General features: G+C 33.4%; 1 protein-coding gene across 1 annotated transcript; it reads left to right on the top strand.

Annotated features, from left to right (window-relative positions):
* The first annotated feature begins 13843 nt into the window (after positions 1 to 13843).
* LOC145323475 (uncharacterized) lies at positions 13844 to 16299 on the top strand. The gene is made up of 4 exons (XM_080165877.1): positions 13844 to 13914; positions 14634 to 14794; positions 15268 to 15344; positions 15646 to 16299. The coding sequence occupies exons 3-4, from the start codon at positions 15270 to 15272 to the stop codon at positions 16297 to 16299; spliced, it is 729 nt and encodes a 242-aa protein (XP_080022003.1). The 5' UTR covers positions 13844 to 13914; positions 14634 to 14794; positions 15268 to 15269.
* The last annotated feature ends 2298 nt before the right edge of the window (positions 16300 to 18597 follow it).

Genomic DNA, 18597 nt, shown 5'->3' with positions numbered 1-18597 from the left:
TACTTTATTAGGTTTCGTGATTTTTTGTAGAATTGTTGGTTAGAATAGCTACCCCTTTTCTACCTATCTCTCTTCTTTTTTCTCTCTCTCCCTCTCTTTCAGTCTACAAATCTACCTTTCCTTCTCTCACTCTTTCAATGTCTTTTTTGCTTTATCTCTCTTCATATCTCTTTCTCTTTCTTGCTTTATCTCTGTCCTCTCTAAATCTATCTCTTTCTGTCTCTCATATTGCCAATAACCGAACACTTTATATTGCAACTAAACTGAACTTTTATAGCTGCACTTCTTATGGACATAAATATTAGTCATTGCAGAATTGTTAAAATAAGTAACATAGATAGTTTTTCAGAATTTTAAACTTTTTAGATTGTTTATAAACTTTTTCTTAATTAGATTTCCACAAATTAATGTGTATTAAACCTATAACTTACTCTTGTCCGTTCTTTTGTCAAAGTGCAATGGACATAATTTCTATTTTGAAATGTTTTTTTTTTTAATTTTAAGATAAAAGACTGATTTTTTGTGTATAATCCCTTTACAGTGTTTCATCTACTGTATACATTATTCTGTCTGTTTGACTGCCAGGTGGTTTCTCTCAGAGGGTCAAGCACAGCAACCCCCCACGCACCCTTTTTATTTGATTTATAGTAGTTGGTTTATCTTTTGTTTAAATTCTATATCCCCTCCTTTTCCTTAAATAAACACTTTCAAAACAAGGATGACAACATCCATAAGTAGCGAGGCACAAACATCATGGACAAGAATACATACAAGTAGATTTAAAGAGTATTTATCAAAATCAAGAATAGATTTATTGGAGAAAATAAACACATATTTTGTATAATTAAGACGGTAAAAAAAATTACTCAAAAGATGCTTATAACAATCAGAAAAATTATTTTGATACTGATATCCCAAACAAGGATGACAACATCCATAAAAGCGAAGCTCTGAAATGGAAGGACAAACGAACATTAACACTTGTAGATTGTTAGAACTGACTTAGCAGAATATTAATGCATCAGTACAAACAATACTGTAAGTAAATTTGTTGCAAAACTGAATAAATAAATGATACTGTTTTTGGGACTTGTTTATATAGATGCTTCGCATTGTACCTTGTTGTATTAGGAATCAGTTTTCAAAAAATCAGAAAAATCGGATAATTTTAACATACAAAAATTTGTTGTCAAAAAAGTTAAAAATCAACATGTTGAAAATGGATGTACAGACATTCTGGTATTGATTATAGAGTTGCTACGCTTTCTGAATTGTACCTAACTACTACCCTAATTATAGAAAAGCTTTGCTTTTAAAAAGTTTTAAAATTGGACCAAAAACACCAAAGATAGAGGGAAATATGTAAAGCATAATAAAATAGCAAAAAACTTGCTAAAAGGCAGTCTGACGGACATGGTTGTTTTCTTAAAATGACAGGAAACTTAATTTTTATATCTAAAACTGAAAAAAAAAATTGGAAATAGGACCATAAACACCAAAGATATGGAGAAAAATGTGAAAAATACAAAAAATAGCCTAAAACCTGCTAAAAAGCGATCCGACCGCTATAGATGTTTTATAGTTTTAATTGTGCTCCTTAATAATGGAAATGTTGTCAAAAAATTTCAGCCTTTTATCTTTGATAGGAGCCGAGAAAATCACGTTTCCTTCAAACTAAGACGGACATACGGACAAACAGACGGACGTTTCAAATGATAGAGTAGCTTCGCTACCAAAAAAGGGGGTTTTTATTGCTCAGCAGGCACTTTTATTGTTAATGTTTATTTTAGATAAAGTCATTCTTCATTTGTTTTTACAAGGTTGTGTCAATTTAAAACGTACATTTTAGAGACATATACGTTTTTCACATAATTAAAGAGTTGGGAATAATTTTTATTTTATTATCTTTATTTTGATATTCATAAAAATTGTCTTTTATACATTGCTATACATGATTTTTCAGTATTTCTGTGAGAATCTAATCTAATCCAGTGGATATTAGTCGGTTTTAAAGCCTATCCTGGAATTTTTGAAAATAAAATAACAAGGCTCGACAGCCGCAACTGAAATCAGACACTGCTACCAAATATTCATCCACTGACATCTGGAAGGGAGAGGGACATTGGACGGTTTAATACACTGGTCCCAAGGACGTCCAAGGGGGGGGGAGTAAATGGGTGATTACCCCTCAAAATATTTTTCCTTTTACCCCCACCAGTTTAAAATTTACCCCTACCTTGGGGGTGCCATAGGCACCCCCAACCATTTACGAGGGGGTATTTACCCCCCCAAGCTAATTTTACCCCCGGGGGGGTAAAAATATTTGCGGTGCGCTTCGCGCGCCATTTTACTCAGCCAAAAAACGCATTACCCCCCCCTTAAAATTTTTTTACTCCCCCCTAATAGAAAAATCTTTGACGCCCCTGACTGGTCCCTAAAGTTTTGTAATACTATTTTATTATTGGTTGGATTAACAACTTTTATCAAATTTGTATTGGTTGGTGTCAAAACGTTTCAATCATTGGGAAAATTTGTGTTTCGTCATTGGGGATGTACATCAATTTGAACACCAGTATCTTATCCCTTTAGATCCCTGGCATAACAAGCTTCTCTCCTCTGTTCTGAGCTGTTTTTAACTCTGCCAAAGTTTTCAGCTGCAGCCCTAGCCGTGCAGCTGAATGTGCATTTGACACGTCCTATTAAAAATTAAACTGAAAGATAAGGAAGGAATATTGTTTAGTTGTTTCTTTACCGTCGTCGTGACAATATATCATTCAAAAAGGTAAATATTAAAATGTTAAAGCAAATAAGAATATGACAAGAATGGCCGGCAACATCCCCAAAAAAGCGAAGCAAATATGTATATCTAGTATAGTGTAATGTATATCAGTTGTGTTACACTAAAGATGGATGGACGTATTAGCTAGTTTGTAGAGAAGCTTTGATTCCAACCCCAAAATAACATTCAAAATTTGTACACGTTTATTGAACTAAAGTGGTCACAATACTAAATCAAAGATATTTACACATAATTTAGGTTAGGTTACAATGGCTAAATATAGATTTTTCCACATTTATATTTCAGGGGGAAGGTTCAAAGGATACTTTTCATCTGTAATTCCTGTGGTTAGGGTGGGTTAATCAGGATACATATCAATTTTCTGGTATTATCCTCTTAGGATTTTTGAAAACTTTGGAACCCACCCTCCGACAAAACTATGAAACTTGGCTGACAACAAATAAAATAGGAAAAGCCATAAAACCAAGACTCATATAAAAACAATCAAGGATGACAACATCCATAAGTAGCGAAGCTCAAAAATGATGGACAGTGTCATCAAATAAACATGAAACTTGATAAAATAGGGTAATAAAGAAACCTTTGAAATCTAGGAATAAATCTAGCACTGCAATTAATAGACAAATCTTAATGAAACATGATGGAAAAATTTAGAATATAAGCAAATTCAATCCCTTATAATTTCAGCCATCAATCCTGACAAGGAATAGAGAAAATCCCGAAAACCTAAATCGATCTATCCCCCCAATTTATAGACAAATCTTAATAAAATTTGGTAAAAATATGTGTAATGTAAAATTGATTAATCCCTAAAAAATTTGAGCCCTCTATCTTGAAAAGGAGTTGAGAAAATCATGAAAACGTAAAAACCTAGGATCGATCTAGCACCTCAAATAACAGACAGATGGACAAAACAATGTATATCTTAGATGCGCATATATATGAAAACGTAAAAACCTAGGATCGATCTAGCACCTCAAATAACAGACAGATGGACAAAACAATGTATATCTTAGATGCGCATATATATTGGGAATCTTCACTAAAAATTTCAGCTGTCTATCTTTTATAGGAGCTGAGAAAATTACGTTTCCCCCAAAACGTTTCTCATGGACAGACGGACATTTCAAATTATAGAGTAGCTTCACTACACAAAAGATTAAATGCACACTAAGTGCATTAAATAATGGACATATTTTTTGTTATAGTTATAGAGAATCCTTACACCTTATGAATAACTATGGCCTTGGTGTTATTTTTTATTGTTAGGTAAACAGTAGACTTATTCATTTTCTTAATGATCGCAGCTACTCGCTATCAAGATTGTGTCTGTCCTTTATTAGCATTTAAATTACAAAATTTAACAACAAATTATACAGGAAAAGGCATAAAAAAGGCTCATAGAAAAATAAAGAAGATTAGATACACTGAGTGTAACTACTAATGAATGTTTTTGTTATTTTAGTTATAGAGAAGAATATATCTGGCCTTAGTGTTAAACTTTTATGCTTAGGTAAGTGTTAAAATTAGTCATTTTTATAATCAAAGCAGTTTCTCTGTATCTAGAGTGTGTTACTCACCCTTTTTCATTATTCCCTTTTTTACACTTGTCAATAAAAAATGGATCACATATAGTATATATCTTAAAAAAATATTCTAACAGTATGTTAGTTTTATATAAAGTGCATTTTAAGCACAGATAACCTCACCCCTTTATTTGAAAATGAAGGGAGTGTTTCCATGCCTAAACCCAGTGGGATGCCAAGTAGAGTACTCAATAAAACCCAACCTAACCTGACCTAGAGAAATAATCAAATGAAAATCTAACCTATTGTGTTTTAAAGCTAGTGTATATATACTTATTAACTAAGGACTATGCCTCTAGAGTTATTTGAAATGGTGGGGGGTTGATCTCGACCCCCTATTTTTTTATTTTAGTAAAAAGAAAATAGGCGGGGTAGGACAGGGGTGTCCAAGCTTTTTTTTGGGGGGATAAATTTTTTTTAAGGGGGGAGTAATTCGTGTTTTAAGGGGGGGGTAAAATGTCGCGCGAAGCGCACGCGCGGCGAAATTTTTTTTTTAAATTTGAAATTTGCTTGGGGGGGGGGGTAATTACCCCCCTGAAATCTGTTGGCAGGGGTAAATTTTGTTTACCCCCCCAAAAAAAATTTACCCCCGGCGTAAAATTTTGGGAGAGTGATAAACAAAATTTTATGAAATATTTAGTATTAAAAATGCGCGTGAAGCGACAAAAATATTTTTTGTAAGAGATCTTTTATTTTTTAGGGGGGGGGGGTATTTACTTCCCCAAATTTTTTGGGGTGGTAAATACCCCCTCCCAAATGGTTGGAAGTGCCTACGGCACCTCCAGGGTAGGGGTAAATTTTAAATGGGGGGGGGGGTTAAAATGAAAAAAATTTTGGTTGTTCACCCCAAAATTCGTTTGGGGGGGGTAATCCCCACTTTACCCCCCCCCCCTTGGACGTCTCTAGGGTAGGATTTTCCCCAAATAAAGTTATAAACCTTCCAAGGACCTATGCAATTCTATACTGTAAATGAGAACCATTTAGTTTTAGCGGTTATCAAAATCCTCCGGTACAGACAGACACAGATCTTGTTACTTTCATATAAAAATAATCGTATTTATTGTTTAGGTACAGAGGGGCTCCTAAGAATATAGCCTTGGCCTTCATTATTATCTTTATTGTGTAAGTAAGAGGTAAAATAAAATTATTAGCTCTTATATTCTATAACTTAAGTGTATCTGTGTACACGTCTGTATATTCCTCTTTTTCTATATACTTGCGGCCACGACCCAAGATAATCAAATTCCCTTTGAATTTTTGGGTACTTTTTAAAATCTGTATTGGTTGGTTGGTTCAAGCCAGCAATGTCGAAACTTTTAATGTATACATGAGGTATTTTGTTTATTATGATAGTGAGTGAACAAAAATTTATCGTCCATTGTCTTGTCCCTTAAAATTCCTGTACTTGCCCAACAGTTTTTTATTGCCCAAATAAAAAGAATCATGGTGTTCATGTTTGTAATTATAAATTAAATTTTCTAAAAAATATATATATGAAATATATATACCTACAATTCTAAAATTTTTATTTTGTCTGAAGCTATTAATATACTAGTTTAGATTGGTTGTTATGCATAGGTAAGCTTTATAAATGTCTTTTGGGGAGGGGGTTTTGGCTATTTTCCTGACCTCATAGATCTTTCCCTAGAGGCAATGCTATAAGGTGTATGTGTGTATGTCTATAAAGATCTTGTAAATTGTTAGACAAATCATTTTAGATAAGTTTTAGCTTTGGTCCGGGGTAGGATTAATGCTATTCAGAGTAAGGGGGGTAGGACGAACCATCCAAACAAATTTATTTAATAAAAAAGATATCAAAAAGCTTTTTCTATTATATTACAAAGTAATGAAATTTCTCTCTCTCTCTCTGTCTATCTTTTCAGATAAAGCTTAAGATCTTGCTAACCGCTGGACCAATTAGGTTATGTAACATGTTTATATAAAATATACTAACTTGTAATTTCTTGGTACTAGGCTATTTTATTACAAGGATGAGACACCACTCCCCCAAAAAAATATATTGTCTCTAACAAAATAGAAAAATGTTTAAATTTGGCAACCTTAACATTCATTACTAATATAATATACTCTGACTCAGTGCTTTGGTTGCTTTAAAAGATGAAATATCATTCCAGTTTGTGTTTATTTTATCATAAACGAATGAATTGAAAACAGTTTACTCTGTTAGTCATAAGATTTGTTCAGACTTATTTATACATATACTATATTATTAGGTGATACAAGAGGTATGAATAGTTATTTATCTCCTCAAACTATAAAAAGTTTTTAACATATATTGAAGCTATACGTGATTTTTGAGAACTGTTTCTAATCCAGCTGATATTAATCGGTTTTAAAGCCATACTGGTAATATTATTAAAAATTGAAAAATAAATGAAAAAATCCCATTATCCTATTATATAATCTACTAGCGTTTACACCCCTAGAAGTATCCAGGGGCACTTAAGGTGACCCGCCAACTCTCAATTTCAGTTTTAGAAAGAAAAAAGTAAAAAAAATGGGGGGGGGGGAATTTTTTTCTAGGGGAGATTTATCTTGGGATGGCGAAGATACCCTCCCCCAAAATAGTTAAAAACCTTCTCTGGATCTATAAGAAGCTTCACTCTAAAAAAAACCATATCGACTCAGCGGTTAACAAGATCCTTTGCTATAGACAAAAAAGCTTACTACTTTATATTATAGGACAAGTGACTACACCCCTAGGGGCACTTGAGTAGGGGGGAATTGAATCCCAAAACCTATGTTTTTAATTTAGATTTTTAAACTAAAAATTTGGGGGAGAGGGGGAGGCAACCCCCCCAAAAACTGTAAAAGTATACTACCATTTTTTAAGCTAAAGATCTCGGTAACCACTGCACCAATTGGGCTCTACTCTTCTAGGGAATATAACTCGTTTTAAGCTATTTTCTTGGGAGATGTGCTTCCCATTACGTCTTAGGGCAAAGCCCCATAGGCTAGGGGCTAAGCCACTAGTATAAATTGAATTATTGATTGATGTTTTTGTTATTTTAGTTGTAGAGAAGCTTTGCTGCCAAGTAAAATTTGGCCTTGGGATTATCTTTTGTTGTTAGGTAAGCAGTAAAATTATTAATTTTCATAAGTAGCGCAGCTACTCATTGATCAGATTATGTCAGTCCTTTCCTTTAAATAGCTGTTTTAATCATTTTAAACTTTTTATTGGCCCTTGAATTAAAAAATCTAACATTGAATTATACATACAGGAATAGTCATAAAAAGAGCCTCATAGAAAAATTAAGAAGATTAGATTCACTAAGTGTAACTATTAACGAATGTTTTTGTTGTTTTAGTTATAGAGAAGCTTTGCTACTAAGCAGAAATTGGTCTTATCTTTTGCTATAAAGTAAGCAGTAAAATTATACATTATAATAAGTAGCGCAGCTATTCTATAATTATGTCTTTCCCTTAAATATCTGTTTTATAATTTTAAAACTTTTTATGACCTCAGAACACAAATTGACTTTGTTTTAAGCACAAGAAAATCAACTATTAAAAACGTCAAAGTAATCCCCTCTGAATCTTTTGACTCTGATCACAGGCTTGTCAAGGCAAAGATGAAAATCCACCTCCCAAAAAAGGAGAAAACCTGTGTGAGGAAAAGAGTCAAGATTGAAAATATCAAGGATACAGAGCAAGAAATTCAACAATCCATTCGTGAAAATGCTGATAATATTAAGTCAGATGATATTGAAGAGTACTGGAAAAATCTGCGTGAGCATCTCCAAAATATCCAAGAAGATATTATAGGCATGAAGAATGTTGGTAAAACAAAGAAGAAAAAGACTGGCTGGTGGACTGAAGAAGTCAATACTGAAGTTGATAAGAAAAAGCTGCTTTTCAGAAAATGGTTGAAAGATCGGACTCCAGAATGCAGATAATCTTATGTCAATCAAAGAAAGACAGTCTACTACACTAAGAAGAAAGCCAAGACAGACATGTGGACAAGAATTGGTCAAGATCTTAACAATGATCTGAAAGGAACCCGGAAACTTATCTACAATATGTCAAAAAATATCAAAAACCGAAATGATGATAAACCCAAAAATGCAACCATCAAGGACAAAAATGGTGAAACAATCACAGGTCAAGAAAATGTTGCAGCAAGATGGGTAGAATACTTTGAAGACCTCCTTAATGTTGAGAATGAAGATGAAGAACAGGAGGAGGATCTTGATAACACTGACCCTGAAACTAAATCAGCAGATGATCCAATTAGAATGGAAGAGTTAGAGAAAGCACTTAGGTTAACAAAGAATAACAAAGCTGCTGGACCAGACTTGATCCCTGTTGAAACTTTAAAGGCTGGAGGTGAACCTTTGAAGAAATTAATCCTGGAGCTCTTAAATCTTGCCTGGAGGACAAGCACAGTACCTGACGAATGGAACCAGTCCATTATTTGTCCTATTTTCAAGAACAAGGGTGATCCACTTGATTGTGCCAATCACAGAGGTATTTCTCTAATGAGCCATGTAGGTAAACTCTATGAGCGAATTCTTGAGCTAAGACTCAGAACACAAGTAGAGGACCTTCTCTCAGAAAGCCAATGTGGTTTCAGACCTGGTAGAGGGACCATTGACCAGATTGCAGCCCTTAGACTGTTTTTGGATAAGAGCTGGGAGCACAATATCAACCAATATATATGCTTTCTTGACCTAGAGAAAGCCTTTGACAGAGTCCCAAGAAAGAAAATCTGGAGTGTTCTTTTCTCATCAGGAATTGATGGGCAGCTTTTGAAAGCAATCAAAAGCACATACCTAAACCAGAAAAGTTCTGTTATAGGTTGGACCATTTATTTTGCTGTTAACACTGGTGTACGACAAGGATCTGTTCTCTCTCCCTTGTTGTTCATTGTGTACATGAACCAGGTTATACTGCAAATAGAGCAAGAAAATTTCAAGTTGGAGAGGCTGGGTTATGCAGATGATGTCGGTCAAACAGCTGATAGCATGGACAAGCTTCAGAATGTCATGAACATGTGGGACCGTGAATTAACTGCAGCTGGACTTAAACTTAATTATAAGAAGACTGAAGTGATGAAAGTAGGAAGATGCCCTGAGGATGGTGAAGTAGTTATAAATGGTCATGTCCTGAAAGAGACCGACAGTTTCACTTACTTAGGTAGCAAACTCTCTGCAAGTAACCTTATTGAAGATGAAATTAACAATAGAATAGCTAAATTTACAAGCAACCTTAACTGCCTATATCCACTTTTCAAAGAAAGACAAATTCCCAAAGAAGTAAAAGTTTGTATATACACAACCATCTTAAGACCTGTATTACTTTATGGAGCAGAAACTTGGACTTTGACCAAAAGGCTCCAGAGCAAAATACAAGCCACTGAAATGAGAATATTGCGCCTGATTTATGGGGTCTCAAGGAGAGACAGAGTCAGAAATGAAACCATCAGAAGGTCAACTCTGTTCTTTCCATTGTTGAGACAAGTCAACTCAGATGGTTTGGTCATGTGATAAGAATGCAGGAAAATCGAGATGTTAAAAGAATGTTAGATTGGAATCCAGATGAGAAAAGATTACCAGGAAGACCTAAAAAGAGATGGACTGATCAGATCAGAGAGATTACCAGCAGTAAGATTAGTGATTTTGAAGAGGTCAAGACCCTGGCAAGAGATCGAGTTGAATGGAGAAAGTTCATTTGGAGGCTGGTACCAGACGGACAGTAGTCTACCTGGCGTACTGGTGAGAAGGTGAGAAGAAGGTGAGAAAAACTTTTTATTGGCCTTTGAATTACTAAATCTGACAACAAATCATATAGGAAAAGTCATAAAATCAAGGCTCTTAAGAATTAAGAAGCTTAGATAATTTAATATTAATGGACAAATGTTTTATTTTAGTTAGAGAGATGTTTTGCTCCTCAGTATAACTTGGCCTTGGTGTTATCTTTTGCTGTTAGGTAAGTTGTAAAATTATACATTTTTGTAGGTAATGCAGCTATTCTATAACTAGGTTATGTCTGTTCTTTCTCTTAATTAGCTGTTTTAGTTATTTTAAAACTTTTGGCTTTGATTTACTAAATCTAAGAACAAATCATATAGAAAGTCATAAAACTATTGCTCATACAAAAAGATAGAAGATTAGATACACTAAGTTTTGTTATTAATAGACATATATTTGGTTTTAGATATAGAGAGCTTTACGCATAAAGTAAGTGTAAAAATTTCATATTCATTAAAGCAGTGGCGTGCGAAGCACTTTGTCTAGGGGGGGGCATTTTGAAGATTTTGTAAAATTTTGCCCCCCCCTAAATCAAAGTGCCCCGGGGGGGCACTTTGCTTTAGGGGGGGGCATTTTGATTATATATACTAATTTTAAAAAAGGGCGTTTTAACGGGTGGGATTATTTGATTATGGGCCTTCTAGTTCTTATCCCTTCTTCCCCATCCCTTCCCCCATCCCTATTTCCCATTTATATCCCTTATCTCTTCTCCCCCCCCCCATTTCTTCTCCCCCATCCCTTCTCCCCACCCTGCAATGACCGATGGGAAGGGAGCTAGAAAGCATCTTCAAAAAAAAAGTACAGAAGATAATTTAACCTCCCTCCCCCCCCACTACAAAACATTTTTTATGGGTGGAAGGGGATGTTATAAAATCTCAGCAGGAAGGATGAACAACCCCATTAAAAAAATTTGGGGGGGGGGGGAGATAAAAACACTCATTTTGGAAACAATTTACCAAAAATTAACCTAATATGTAAAACTGATTTTAAATATTTCTTTATTGTATGACAACAAGGATGACAACATCTTTAAGAAGCAAAGCACAAAAAATCATTAATAAGAATACAGACAAGTAGATTTAAAGAGCATCTGTTGAAATAAATATATATTTTAGGTAGAAAAAGTCACAAATCCTTTTTCCTGTATGTTGTGTGATGACAGTCAAAGTAAATTACATACTGGATGCTCGAAACAGCGAGAAATCTTATTTTTTTTAATATTATAATCCACAAAAAAATTTATCGTACCATAAAAACCAAAGATATAAAGAACTATGTAAAAAATAAAAAAAAATACTTGTCCTTTCATCTATAGATATAAAAAAACTTTGGGGTATAGTCTCTTTTGTGGCAACGCCTCTTAAGGGGCATTTCGTCGTATTTTCATAGTAGCTTTTAATAGGTTATTCTAGGTTAAGTTAGGTCAGGTGATTTCCCTGCAGGGTTAGGCAATTGGCCCCGCAGGAACTATAAATAGGTGAAAAGCTACTGTGAAAATACGACGAAATGCACCTTAAGAGGCAATGTCACAAAAGGGACTATACCCAAAATTTAAAAGATAAAAAATAGCCAAAAACGTCCTGAAAAGCAGTCCGACCTCCATGAATTTTTAATAGTTAATTATACTCCATAATGATGGGAATGTTAACATTAAGTTTTAGCCTTCTATCTTTAATTGCAGTTGAAAAAATCACATTTCCCCCTTAGCATTACGTACTGACAGCCATAGTGAATTATAGAGAAGCTAAAAAGTTATATCAACATATCCTACCCTCTTTGAATGGCACTTTAAAACTCTGTTAATTTTTTATTAAGTGGTGTGTCCAAGGATTTAAAAGGGCGGTGCATGAAGCGCACCTAAAAATATTTACTCCCCCTTTGAACTAAAATCAATTAAAGACAACAAGAGTGGCGTATTTTATCAAGTTAGGAATATAGAGTGTAGTTAGTTTTAAGGGTTTTTAATGAAAATTGCCATAAAAAAAACATGTCTTTTTGTAAGGGTATGTACACACAAAAAATGATAAACTTATCCTGAAAATAAAATGACATCATATATAGTTATTCATTTAGACAGACATACAGTGTTGAGAAAAAGGCTTAGATAAACATCACTGCTGTTTCTTTTTGTATAAAATAACTTTTTGATTAAATATTTTTGTTTACACATATTTTTATAGAAATAAAAACAAAATATACAATGTGATAAAAAGCAGAAACCATTTGGAAGGGCGCGAAGCGCAATTTTTTTCTTCAAATATGCAGGGAGGGAGGGGTTTTTGGGCTATTTATTACACTAGTCCCCAATATTTCATATAAAATTTTCATATTCGTTGGCTCAACAACTTTGGGGACTTTAATGGAATTTTGATTGGTTGGTTAATTAAGTCGAGTTTCCATACATTTCATCCACTAATTGTAATCTATATAAGGGGTAATTTTGTGTATCATCATTGGGGATGTACAAACTTTCTTTGGTAAAAAGTTTATATTATACAAAATAAAATACTTCCTATTACCTGGTTTGTTATGTTCAGTGAAAAAAGATTATAACCTAATTTCTACACTAATTAAAAAATTTGGTAAGGTTAAATGAATAGTAACTGTCTGTACATGACTAAGCGCCAAAAATTTTTTTTGTGAGTATTTATTTAATTTTTTTTTTAAAACTGGGATAGTTTTGCTTTTTGAAGGGTAGGGGGCAAAAAGGGGCATTTTTGTTGACCAGGGGGGGGCAAAATAGGGCATTTTTCAACATTTAGGGGGGGGGCAGGGGGGGGGGGGCGGTGGCTAGGGGGGGGCGTTTTGGTCACTAGGGGGGGGCGATTGCCCCAAATGCCCCCTTCGGTTCGCACGCCACTGCATTAAAGGCACAGCTACTCTTCAAGTTATAACTAAAGTATGTTTGTCTATTCCTCTATATAGCTGTTTTACTTATTTTAAAACTTTTTATTCGCCTTTGGATTTCTAAGTCTGGACAAAGCCCATGTTGGGGAGAAGAGAACCCCATTTCTCCCATCTCCTTTGAAGAGATTTTATTACTCACTTTCCCTTCTTCTATCCCGAATTATATGACGTCACAACAAGACAATATTTTGCTTTGTCTAAATCAGACATTAGATAAAAAGGAAAACGTCATAAAACCAAAAGAAGATAATGTACAAAGATAGTAATTATTAATGGGCATTTTTTGCCCACAGAATAACTTGGCCTTGGTGTTATCTTCTGTTGTTAGGTTAGTTGTAAAATTATACATCAAATTTTATATAGAAGTAAATTATGTCCCTTCCTCTCCCATTTCATTTTTATTTTCTTAACAATTAAAAATTTTTTAAAAAGTATATAGTATAATTGGTATAGTACCTTTCGTGACAACGCCTCTTAAGGGGTGTTTCATCGTATTTTCAAAGTAGCTTTTCTCCTATTTCTGGCGCCTGCGGGGACTCTAACCCTGCGGGGTAATCACCTAGCATAACTTAACATTACCTAACCTAAAATAACCTATCAAAAGCTACTGTAAAAATACGACAAAGTTGCCACAAAACGGACTAAATCCGTATATTTCTATTCAAAATTAAGGTATTGGCTACCCAGTACCCAATACAACCTAACCTGACCCAAAATAACAAACAAAAAAAAACACTCTACAGTGTTTAAAAGCCAGCTAGATATATTAATAGACGTACTTACTTTTTAGGTACAGAGAAGCTTTGCTCCTAATAAAAACTTGGCCTTGGAGTTCTCTGTAAAGTAAGAGGTAAAATAAATTATTAGTAGTGCAACTAATCTATATCTGTTTCTCTTTCAAGAGGCCTCTAGGGACACTTGAGTGAAGTCTACCCTCCTCTTTAAATTTTAGTACAAAATTTTGGGTGTAATTTGTTTCAAGGGGTAATTTCAATTGGAAAGGTTAACAAAGGTGCCCTATCCCAAAATAATTTTGGACTTTCCCTGGACTTATAAGAAGCTTTGATGTAGGGTAGCAAGAGACAGACAGACACACAGATATCCTTTAACTTCTACAACAGAAGAGTTAATTTGGAGTATCATCATTGAGGATATACATTAATTCATTGGCCATTGCCTTTTCCTGTTAGATCCCCCCTGTCAATAAAAAAATAAATATATTTATTATGTACTTTAATTTTGAAGGTAATGAGTAGCTTTGCTCCTAACATTTACTTAAACCTTAGTGTATAATTGTATTTTCTAATTTGTTTTATCTTTATCATGAGAAATATAAACCTGATCATATTATAACACAAAAATACTTTTCATAGACATCAAGACAAGAACAACTACTTTCTATAATTGGATAAAATAACTGTAGTACTTGAAGTTAATTTTAATAAGTGTAGCTTCACTATCATTGTTTAGAAAGAAAAAAGGGAAAGAACTCAACAGTATGATTTTTAAAAAGTAATATAACTGAACTTTGTGTTGATTTAGCTTTTACTAAACCTCTCTTAATTTTAGGCACTTCTGTTGACAAGAGGGTGGTGTTGAAAACAAACTGGTTACAGAACAACAAATATAGAAACTGGCAGATCTTAGATCCTCTAAGCTCAGTAACTGCCACAGCAACAGCTGGGAGTGCTGTTACTATTTACAATGAGATAGCTGTATATTTGGTTGAGGTGAGTCTTGTCACAATGTTACATTACAGAGGTGAATTCTTAAAAAAAGATTTGCCCACTAAAATCAGTTTGCTCCACTAAAATCAGTGAGGCTCGCTAAAAATTTAGAGGGGATAATTTTGCCTCATTAAAATTTTAGTGAGGCAAACTGATTTTAGTGGGGCTAAAGTTGTTTTTAAGAATTCACCTCAGAAATATTCACTCAAATTAATTATCTGTATGTAGCAAAAGGTCTCCTAAACCCCAAACAGCTGCATATTAGTTTTTCTGCTCAAACCTCTTTGAATGGTTTATATCTATTTTGGGGGAAAGCAAGTCAATTTGAAAAAGTGGAAAGATGGAAGGCTAAGCAACACATTGTAAAAACATAGTTTTCAAAGACTGATAAATTAAATAAATAAAAAAATAGTTTCATTGAAGATAAAAAATATTGAAATTCCTATTTTTTTCATATAATCATAAAAAATTATTAGAAATGGAGGAATTAGGCAGTGAAACAAGAATGGATGAGAACACAGGTTGTGCAGGTCCCTGTAGAAATAGTATAGAGGTATTTATTTTGCATTTTTATAGTGCATAAATTTTGGTATTAGTCTTGAAAATTTTACAATAAATAATTCAGTTATTCTGACAAAACATTTAAAGTTTTAAGAATTCCAATACTTATTAAATATGAGGCTCTTTTCCTCATTGTCTACAGGAAACTTTTTATGTCTCTTCTGTCCAAAATCTTTCATTTTTAAACTTAAATGTATCTACTTTTTCAAATTTTTCTGTGATGCTATATGCATTACAGATTTTATTATTAGAAAAAAGCAGGAAAAATATAACTTAACACTTAATACATTTAGAATGAAGTTGAGATTGGGTCTACAAATCCTTCCAAATGTACAATTGCATGTGGGCTACAATTTGGAGTTTTCCCTTTTTCTGCACAAGATTCTCAATCATCAAATTTAGGAGAAGAATCAAATAACATGAGTATAAACTTTCACGGCCCTGCAGGAAACAATGAAAGAATTTCAGCTCAAACAAAGATTAATGAGATAAAGGAAAAGGTAGCTGAATATTATCATGATCCAGACTGTAAGGTTATAGCTATTCCAAATCATTTTGTAACCCCCAAGAAGCCAACTGTGTTAGGAAAAGAGGGCAAGCAACAGCAAGATGATCAAATTTTGGATAAACATTGTGAAGAACTCTTACACGATCTCATTGTTAATGCTGCTAGAAAATCAAAGACTGAATATTTTATGATGTCAGGATTTCAATCTGGAGACTGCATTCAGCAACTAGTTAAGAAGGGAAAAGACACCAGAGGAAAAGATCAAACTGCAGATTTTAATGAGCATGAAAAAAGAATAAAGGCATTGTTGGACATTGAAGATATTCCAAAGGATAAACTAGATTTATGCATAGAGGAACATTTTAAATGGAAAGAAAACAAGCTTGAATTAAAAGATTCAAAGAGCTGGCTGTTTAAAAAGGAATGTTTTATGGAATAAAAATTCATTTGAAGGGATGGATTAAATGCAGTTCCCCTTTTATTAACCCTTATAGATCAGGGTGGGGGGGGGGGGGGGCCTTAAGTCAGTTAGGTGGCACCAAAATTAGAATAAATTCTAAATAAATCTATATTTTGATTTTTGTGTATAAGATAGAAAACTAAAATTTTTTTTTGTGAAAACTTAGATATCTATGAACATCTGAGAAAAGTGGTGTTATGACCATTTGATCGCTCCCTGACCGATTTGTTGTTCAGCTTTTACTATAAACATATATCATCAATATTGTGGTTTCTATTTCAGCTAGAGACCTAATTTTTTTTGGGTGAATCCTTGAGCAATAAGATAATGAAATATAGATAATGAAATTTCATCTGAAGTTGGAGATTAATAGTATTTACCTTTTCATAAATACCTTAGTTTTTATAAATTAAATATAAAACATTTAATATTACAGGTCCTTAAACAGCAAGGAGGCAATAAGAGTAACAAAATTGAAAACAAATTCCTGCATAAGTTTCCCACCAACAATCTAGAGAAATTTTATACCTATCAATACTTTAACTACAGTCTACAAGAATCAAAAACAGAATGGGATTCTCTAATCATTATTCCAGAACACAATGCTATTATAAATATAGAGGTAAAACTTGGACCAGAAGATAGTGGTGATAAACTCAAACTACTGGAAAATGCTGCAGATCAAACAAAACAACACTTTTATTTCATGCAGAAATTATTTGGAGGAATGCTTTCCAAAGATTGGGTGTTTGTCAGGGCTGCATGTGTTCCACATTTGACTATTGATGAAGAAACCAAAAAGCCCTGTGTCAACTGTCAGCAATTTATTCTACAAGATGTTAATGATGTAACACCTTGGTTGAAGCAGATATCTGAATATAAGCTTGTTACATCTGATAATCATGATCAGACAGTATATGAAAATCTTGTTGCTGAACTGTTATATCACATTTCTATTAAAGAGTCCAGTAAATTTGATAAACTAATATCAGATCCATTAACAATTAGCAGAGAAACTGAGAAAGCATTCACTGGAAAAACTGATGGAATATCAGGAGAAAGCTCTATTCCTAAAAATATGCTAACTGATAAACAACTAGAATTAACAGGAAAGGCTGAAAGAAAATCAAGAGAAAGCTTTATTTCTAAAAATATGCTAACTGATAAACCACTAGCATCAACAGGAAAGACTGAAGGACTTTTAGGAGATGCCAATGTTCCTAAGAATATGTTAACTGATGAAAAATCAAAATTACCAGAAAAGATTAAAGAGCTATCAGAAGAGTTTAATGTTCCTGTATACATGCTCAACAATGAACAGCTACAAGCAGTACACTCACCAGCTAAATTCCTAATCATAGATGGTGACTATGGTACTGGTAAAACATATGTACTTAAGGAAAGAGCTAAAAATTGTGCAAAATACAACCCTGAACACTTAATATTTTATATTGATCTAACATCACTTACAGTTAGAACTTTTACAGGATTTAATAGAGTCAATTCATCTGCTATGGATATTATAGCTTTAGTGGATTTTGAATCTTATCCTAATGTAAGAGTTATTACTATAAAAGATTTAGGGATTAGTAAAGAAGACCCTAAAAAAACTGAGATAATCAATTCATTAAACAGTTTTTTAAACGATAATTATTGTAATCATTTATTCATTGATGAAATGATAATTGGAGAAATAGTTCTTCCTAACTCAATAGAAACAATTTGTGTAAACTTAAAAGTTGAAGGATTTATTTCAAATAGAAGAGCAGAGTGGATAGAAACTATGAAAGAGAATCAAAACACTGTACATGTTAATCTCACCAAAAATATGAGAAATAGCCAACAAATTATCCGACTAGCTAAAGCTTTAGAACATAATTTTACACAACCAATGTCTGATTCTCCTGATACTAATGTCAGGGGTAACCATATTTTTTACTACAGAAATATTTACGACATTAGTACTTGTTTATTAGTTGTTGCTGCTGTAAACAAATTTTTTATACATAAACCTAAAGAAACTGTTGTTGTATTATCAGAAAGAAGAGATCTTACTGATGTGTTTGAAATATTACACAAACACTTTTCCTCAACTACTTCAATTGTCACAGATTTTAAAGAATACATGGAAAAACCTGAAGGAATATTGGTAACAAGTATAAAGAAATTCCAGGGTGCTCAAGCAAGGAACATAATCATGTGTGACATAGATTTAGATCATATGAGGAATATGATACTTAGAACAATATCCTATGCAATTATTATTTTGGATAAAGA

This window comes from Acartia tonsa, chromosome 6, assembly GCF_053477335.1.
Source record: "Acartia tonsa isolate MP-2025a chromosome 6, ASM5347733v1, whole genome shotgun sequence".
NCBI classification, from domain to species: Eukaryota; Metazoa; Arthropoda; class Copepoda; order Calanoida; family Acartiidae; genus Acartia; species Acartia tonsa.
Note: the sequence above shows the minus strand (reverse complement) of the source record. Positions and strands in the feature narration are given on the sequence as shown.